The sequence below is a fragment of the Haliotis cracherodii genome, unplaced genomic scaffold (genome assembly GCF_022045235.1).
Source record: "Haliotis cracherodii isolate W230 unplaced genomic scaffold, xgHalCrac1.p SCAF_13, whole genome shotgun sequence".
Lineage (NCBI taxonomy): Eukaryota > Metazoa > Mollusca > Gastropoda > Lepetellida > Haliotidae > Haliotis > Haliotis cracherodii.
The window spans coordinates 37,311,148-37,319,683 of NW_027266268.1; the positions used below are offsets into that span (position 1 = coordinate 37,311,148).

Below are 8,536 nucleotides of genomic sequence, written 5' to 3' on the forward strand. Positions count from 1 at the left end.
TTTACTGCGTGATTCAAACATTACTTCTCTGATTACGGTAAAACAGTTGGAGAAATGCTAGTTAGAAATGAAACGCGAAGACATGAAAGTTCAACCGAGGCGAGCGGGAAAAAAAACTGGCGAGCGAGCCTGCACGTTTGCTGTTTCATTCATTCTCGGCCTTCGGTTTCAAAGGGTAGTTTGGACAATGAATATGCATGAAAGTCGCTAAATGTCCTGTGCATGACGATACACGTGAGCAGAAAGGGAATTCCCTCGACTGTAATATTGGGATTCCCCGACATTCCGAAGTAATAAAAGTAGTGCGCAGCGGTGGGCGTGGCTGAATTTTTTACATTCATTGGGAAATAAATGCAATAACACGTGACCAATTCAGCTAATCAGAATGCAGGAATTTCCATGAACACAACGAAAATTTAATTATGTGGCGTTAACAACAAACAAACAAGACGATTTGATCATTATCAGCATGCAGTGTGAAAGCTATACCGTATAGTCACAGGAACCAACCCTCTGTTGTGTACCTACCGTTGCATCTACAGGTGACCAGCGAGTAGACTGATCTAGATGGGGAAGAGGAAGCGGAGAAAATATTAAGCATCATATTTTCATCAATATGTATATCAGGGAGTGAACAAATGTTGTTTGACGCCGCAATCAGCAATATTCCAGCTATTGATGCCTGTCTGCATTACGGATCAAATCAGTTATACCAGCAGTGTTCATTTAAGAATTGACCTTCACTTTGTGTGAGTTCATTGGATTATGAACCTTCATAGAGTGAGGGCCAAACTGTATGAACGTCGGAGCTTGCGACGACGTTCTTACAATGTTAAGCCCTCACTCTATGAAGGTTCATAATCCAATGAACTCACACAAAGTGAAAGTCAATTCTTATAATTTTTTATCACAATTTCTTACCTCAAAGGATGTAGGCCAATATCTAAACACAATTTTATTTAGTACGTGTGACTTCATGTTTACACTGACAGCCAAACAACAACCAGCTATATCGCGGAATAAAATAGTTCCCCAAAAAGAGAGGTGACATGAGCGAATGGATGCAGAACTTGCTCTTCAAAAACATCTAACGCAACACATGTGTTCATATAATATCCCCATTAGATGAGAAAGGTCTGTAATGAACTACCTCAGTAAGTCAGTCACAATGACAGCGCGTCGTAATACATTTACATCAAGTACAAGACGTCAAAATGGCCGACACGATAAACGTGACGGGAGGATTTCCGAAGTTGTTAATGAACCTGTGGCGGTTACATGTGTTAGTCATCATTGATCAACTAACCGATTATTAAAAGGTGATTAAAGATGCGTCAAACAGACACCAAGGTAAATTCGTAGATTGCTGGATACGGTCACTGTCAGCCCAGACACAGATCGAGTCGATACTGACGATAGTTTGGATGTGCATTTTTTCGTTTGTTCATTAGGATGGGCCGTAGCGAGGAAATTCGTAAACAATCATGCAGTCAAGCTCTCTTACGTTTCTCAATGTATACTGAATTGCTGAGACCAAGATTAAAGGTTCTAAATGATCAGAAATAATGCTTATGTGTGTTTTCGTGCTAGGGAATTCCCAGGGGTTTCCCCAGGAATGTGGAAGTAGTCCATCAGTGTTTACGTCATTTCAAGAACACGGTCTCGTGAAAAACGTATGAACGTCAAATTGTGTCGTTCTTACACTTATGAACGTGAATATCGCGGTCATGTGACATACCTCTCGTCCAATGCAAAAGCCGTATATCGTGTAAACGTCAAATTAAAAAATTATTTTAGTAACAATGTTCTCATAACACTATCGCTATGGATGTTGTTTAACACAGATGTTGTTTGTTGTTTGTAAGACACATCGTCAACCATGGCACGTCAACAAGTATCGTACCAATTACTTTCGTTCTCCCAACGTCGTTTGTAAAATTATACAAACGTAAATTATTAAGTAAAAGTATGTGGATATATATATTATAATTAATTGCGAGTTTGGTCAAAAATTACTAAATACCTTTGCCAGTTCTATCAGATCAACGTGGTCGTCGTCTGAAATATGAAATGGAAATGAAATTAATTTTCTCAACCCCAAATGAATTTAAGATTCCAATTTTCTGTTGTAGCTTGCATTATTAGATAACGTGAAAGGATTACGCGGTAAAATAGATAACAGTGACAACGGGGATGCGCAAGAACAACGGGGGAGTCGCTTGAATAACAGGAATTACTTGCAGAGTGAGTATGGTTTTAGGCCGCGTTTAGAAATAGTCGCGCAAAATCACTGCAGGGGAAACAAAAACTCACACATGTTTCCACGTAGGGAGTCGACCTTAGGGGAACGCTTTACCCTCTGGCCTACCCACCGTAACCACTTTGCGGGAGTGCTAAGAATTTAGGACAAAACGCGCGTTGATTTTGCTTTATGCAGACAATCATCAATATTCTTGACACAACACTTCTTCTGAGCATTGAAACGAGATGTTGTATTTACTTATACTACGGTTAACAAAGTGATCACGTGACTCACGGTTAGCGTTATACATCCTATAAAGATGGCTGGTATCGACGCTGGTGATCTTGTTGTCATGGTTACTGTCAATGCCACGGAACAGAGCGTCGGCCTGGGCCTTGTTTCCAAAATTCTCCTTGGTCCAGCCAGCCTCGAACTCAGCCTTCGACACAGCGTTGTCCTCTGAACAAAACAGACACGTGAAGATGCGGGTCTTCAGCCACCCATGCTTGCCGTAACTGGTGACTATGCTACAGGTGGTCAGGCTCTCGGACTTGATGATTGTCATCGTATCCCAAATTCGTAGATCGATGCTCATGATATCAATCACTTGATTGTCTGGTCCAGACTCGATTATATATAGACCGCCGTCATATAGCTGGAATATTGCTGAGTGCGACGTTAAACAACAAACAAACACCTCACATGAGAATCGAAAGCAGGTATTCGGCGTGACGAGCGACCGTTCTGACTCCTAAACTGTCCCAACGCTCGGACCATGCCTCACGCCAAAGTTAACGGACAAACAAAACTGTATTAGTTTCACATTACCATGAAATTTTTGATGGAAAAAATAAACCCGAAATACTTACTGTCAGTGTCGAACGGCTTAAACAGTTTTGTAAATTCAGCTGTGGACAAGTGTTCATCCTTGTTATTGTCCGCACGTGTGAAGAGGACAGCGAAGGCGGACTCCTTGTATATCTTAACAAGCGGACGGATATTTACATCACAGTATTATTACAGACAGACAAACAGACAGACAGACACAGAAACAGACAGTTTATTCAGTATTCAAGGCCATATGGCCCATAGTGCAGTTCAGTTTCAACAGATACATAACAATCAACGTGATCTTAACATAGTATAATATATTCACCTGAGTCTAAATACATGTTTCAAATACAATGCTAAAGATTTGATAACGTCTTCATTGGTCGAATTCAACGAATTGATCATCCGTTGATTGTCTTTGTGTGTTATGTCTAAATTAGGTAGAAACTTTAATCTCAACGTTTTATATTTTTCACATATAAAAAGAACATGAAACTCGTCTTCAATCTCCTTGTTGGTACAGTTAGAACATATATAATTTTCAAAATCACTGTCCTTGGTTCTACGATATTTATTGACAAAGAAGTTGTGGAGAGATATTCTAAATTTACACAGAGCTTTCAATTGAGTTTTATCTTGTAATATGCTTAAATATTTTAATGATTTAATACCAGCATAATGCTTGAGAAAGTGTTAAGAGGAAACTTGTTAGTGCCAGTTTTGATGAAATATGTCTAATAATATGCATTCTACACCCCAAACATCGCTTAACAAGGCAAGTAATTTTTCATATCCATCTTTTCAAGTTAACGCTTTCTTAATAGCCACAGTTGTTAGACACTCACTCACGCACTCGCCTATGAGTGATACTATAGGGGATCATTTATTTGAATATCATTTTGTACTATTCCTAATGGCGTCACCCTTCGTATATAATCTAAGAGACACTCACATCTTGCCACTTGTGATTAAATTCTTCACCAGAAACTTTGCCATTTCCTGTTAGAATAAAAAGGTATTCTCCTTAAAAACTGTTTTGAGCATTGTCACTGTTATAAGATGCTTTTTCAGCTCCTGAATGAAAGCAAGTCACGAACAAGTTACAACGATAGCGATATATGGATGACTCGCTGACCTGGTTGATGCATGTCTTCGTATCCCACTTGCGGAGATCAATGCGCATGATGCCAATAACTGGATTGTCTGGTCCGGACTCGGTTATTTACAGCCCGCAATCATATAGCTGGAATATTGCTGGGTGTCGAGTAAGACAACAAACAAACAAAAATCCACGAACACCACCACTTATGACAAAGAATTTGTGTACGCACCGTCAACGTCGAACCTGCTGTAGAGAATGGTGAGGTCTTTGTGGTCGATGACGCCGTCGGCATTGAGGTCGGCAAGCACAAAGTACGCATTGGCCAGCCCCTTCGAGAAGTGGGTGATGGCCATCCACGTCGGTACAAACTCAGCAGGCGTTACATCTCCGTCACCTAAACGGTCAAGGTCAAATTAGTATTCGGGGTCAAGTTCAGGGTCAAGTTCAGTGTCAAGGTCAGGGTCAAGGTCAAGTTAGAATTAAATACAGTAAACTACGGTTATAACGAACTCGAAGGGACCAATAATCTAAGTTCGTTATAACCGTAGTCTGTTATAAACATATATACAACATACATACAGCAAATGGACGGGATCAAAACACATTTCGTTATATTCGTTATAAGCGTGTTCGTTATAAACGTAGTTTACTGTACACATAAACGTTGCAATATTATTTCAGAAAATACGGATGATGACTTTGCTCAGAACTAAACGAATCCTGGCAATCTGGAATGACACATACTAATGAACAAAGGTTAGCGATTTTAACGTCATTGTCAAATGTACACAAAACACTGAAGACGCTAAATGATGACAACTACCTTCATTCTGTCAATTATACGTGTCGGTACATTTGTTATCGTTGGTCCAGTATGTCGTCGTTAAATAGACGGGACATTTACTTTTTATGCAGATTGTGTGAGTGGAGGGTGTACTACCGGTAGAGCAGGACATGCTTACCCTTTTCGCGAACACCTGGTGTCATCAGTTATTTTCAGTAATCCATCCATATAATTTCCACAGATATGTTGCCTTTATGCCAAGTGGAATCTATTACGGCAGACAGCTAGGCTGGTTATTCTCTTGCAATGACAATTTACATGTGTTTCATGTGGTTCCAGAAGTACAGTTTGTCATGAACTTACCATTGGCATCGAACCCCTTGAATATGTCGTCAAGCTCGGTTTGTGTAATTGTCCCATCTAGGTTCTTGTCTGCTTTTAAGTACAGTAGATTAATCAGCCCGAACATGTCCAGGTCTCTGGAAGTCCAACAGAAAATCAGCAGGTTTCATATCCTCATTTGATCAATATATTCATGTTCTGTCAGAGGTGAGGTGAGGTGAGGTGAGGTGAGGTAAGGTGAAATGGGGTTAACGTCGCGTCCAAGATTATTGCACTTATATAGCGACGTGCATGTACGTGTGTGTGTTTGTTTGGCTGCTTGTACTAGTCCGGACTGATGCCGATTTATAGTGCTAGCCCACTGAGATACCATGCCGCAGTTTAACATGAATACCTCACTCAGACACAGTATACTGACTCCAAGCCGACCAGTCCTTGTTTTAGCCCATTAATGCCGAGCGCCAGACAGGGTAACAACAAGTAACATCTTTCAACGTCTTTTGGTATGACGCGGCCGGGGATCGAACCCCGGACCTTCCGCTCCCCAGGCGGACGCTCTACCATTAGACCACGGAGGCGGTCTGTTCTGTCAGAGGTTTTATATCCTTCCATAACACTCGAACAACCATGCGAAAATCTGGCAATTCATCTACTGTGTCAAACTCAGTGTGTTTCATTAGTGTTTCATTGGTGTTTGAAGGGAAGGAATGATGGAATTAGGGGAAACATTAAATTCACAAGTACCGTATGGCGTTTTATTGTGAATGGTTTACCCTAAATTCCAAAACAATAATAGGACGTAAAATTTATTTATTACCGCCCAATCTCATGAGATATTTCACTTAAAGATATTATTAATTAATTTAACATATAGGATCATACCTTCAGTCGCTTATTCAATTGTTTTTTAAAACACAGAGATCTAATGTTTGTTCACTTACTTGTTTTGACAAAGACTCAGGGGCATCAAACATACAAATAGTAGACCGAGCTTCAACATCTGAAACAATAATTCATTTTGAAGACTAAACTCAGGGCGGAAAGACAGAAATATATATTGATAAATGTACTGTGTTTTATTTTAAACGATCATTTATAAACAGTGGAAATAATCTTAGTTGTCTACCACTGTGCTCAGAGTGCTCATCTGTGTCCAGTATGCAAATTTACCCATGACAAAAATCATAACTTATTTTTGGATAGTGACATTCCAAAGAGTTGTAAGAGTGAGTGAGTGAGTGAGTATGGTTGTACGCAACCTTTAGCAATATTCAAGCAATAATACGACAGTTGACACCAGAGTTGGGCTTCACACATAGTGGCATTCCAAGGAGTTAAAAGAGAGAATGAGTGATTGAATATGGTTTTTCCGCCACTTTTAGCATTATTCCGACAGTTGACACCAGAGTTTGGCTTCACACATAGTGACATTCCACAGACGTGAAAGAGTGAGTGAGTGAATATGGTTTTACGCCACTTTTAGCAATATCACGACAGTTGACACCAGAGGTGGGCTTTACACATGGTACCAATGTAGGGAATTGAACCCCATGTTTTCGGCGTGACGAGCGAACGCTTAAACCACAAGGCTACCCTACCGCCCCATATGCTACACAACAATGCATAAGTGGATACTCCAGATGAACAGCGTTGAGCTGAGACATGATAGATAAATGTTGTACTTACAACTTGCAAGTGTGCCTACTCCTACTGCGAGTGACTCAATCACAGTTTCAGTGAAATTGTTAACATAATACTGACAAAATCCAAGTTTCATGCATGAACTGATATGCTAAAAAGTTAAAACACACGTTAGGCTGATTTCATTACTGATTATTTTCGGTGATCCATTCATTTGTATCACTGGTTTGCCCCTTGCGGTGGAGTCTGTTCGGCAGATGATCGAGATGGTTGACGTTGTATATTTACAATTATACACAAGTCGTAATACAAAGTTCATTCTCAGTTTAAGGACCCGCTGTGGGACAGGGGAGGCCACTGTACTTTGTCATGCTACATTTAAACATTAACCATTTGTTGAAAACGTACGAATATTTTGTAATAAATGTCAATGAAATCTCAAATATGTCTGTTATAAAAATCAAATAAAGTTAGCAAGGTGACAATTGTTTCGCTTTTGGTATAAAACAACTATTTCTCTATGTTTCATATAACATAACTAAACGTTCTTTTTTAACGAACACCTACCATGGCGAAGGAGCTTTATACCAATGGGAAGATATCTGCGCAACAAGCTATTAGGCTATCTGAGGAACGAAGAGATAGGGACGACCATATGCTAGGTTCCCTCCGCTCTATGTCAAACAGGTGATAAGGGATAAGCTGAAAAAAACATCCAAGCGCTTCAAACAACCTGACATGTACAATGAAGTGTATATTGATATCATGCGTGATCGGACTTTGTAGCAAATGCATAAACATCCACCACTGCTAAACGAAATTACAAGAAATCGGAGTGAACACAGCGTTTGGGGATAGCAGGTATTCATCTGCAAGGAAGCAATCCATTCTAATTTGACACCGATGTCACGCGGCACGTGGAGCCAATCACCATCGAGGTTTATAAGTATCCGCCGTAGAAGGTTGTGTTCTAGGGGATACTTCGTCTTGACTTCTACATACGACACAAGTCCGTCTGTGGGTCCACAACGATTTTATTGAGACATAGTTACAAAGTGTAGCTCTGACACTTAGCCTCTACTGCCCAGCACTGCTGGTTCGCAATCATAGATATGTCTTATCAACATATCTTACATTCCTGACCATGGTCCCAAAAAGGTTATACCTCCGGACAGCAGTACCGTGTCTGCAATCCCCAATGTTATCAACGCAGTGACCATCAGGATGGCGGTCATTTTAAAAATGGGATTCACACCTCGTGGGACACTGGGGTGTCATCATCAATGGAAACACCCATGTGAAATTTGTACAGCGGTTTAACCAGAAACAACTGAGAATCGCTGTGGTGGGGAAGACATTGAGCAACGAATAGCTCTTGCTATAGGAAAAGATCAGGACAGTGTTCTGACACTGTGAGGTGACATGAATGCTAGAACTGGTAACTTAAATTACTTCATTGAAGATGATTCTCTTGCCCATCTACCTATTGATGAGGACACTTCCTGCCCTGTTGAATTTGCCCCACCTGTACGTGCAAACAGGGACAGCGCTATTAACAATTATAGTTGACAATTCGTCGAAATATGTAGATTGT

The 8,536-nt window shown here is 40.4% G+C and overlaps 1 protein-coding gene across 2 annotated transcripts; it reads right to left on the minus strand.

Moving 5' to 3' along the window:
• Positions 1-458: 458 nt before the first annotated feature.
• On the minus strand, positions 459-7,733 carry LOC139459300 (uncharacterized). 2 transcript variants are annotated; one of them, XM_071240754.1, is made up of 9 exons: positions 7,653-7,733; positions 6,243-6,308; positions 5,323-5,438; positions 4,405-4,569; positions 4,026-4,072; positions 3,112-3,223; positions 2,537-2,701; positions 2,024-2,058; positions 459-563 (listed from the first exon to the last, which is right to left on the minus strand). In XM_071240754.1, exons 1-9 carry the CDS (start codon positions 7,655-7,657, stop codon positions 537-539), a joined length of 738 nt encoding a protein of 245 aa, XP_071096855.1. In that variant the 5' UTR covers positions 7,658-7,733; the 3' UTR covers positions 459-536. The 2 variants fall into 2 exon arrangements, with proteins under 2 accessions (XP_071096855.1, XP_071096856.1); XM_071240755.1 differs by lacking the exon at positions 7,653-7,733 and adding an exon at positions 7,510-7,588 and having other exon boundaries at positions 6,243-6,301.
• Positions 7,734-8,536: the final 803 nt, after the last annotated feature.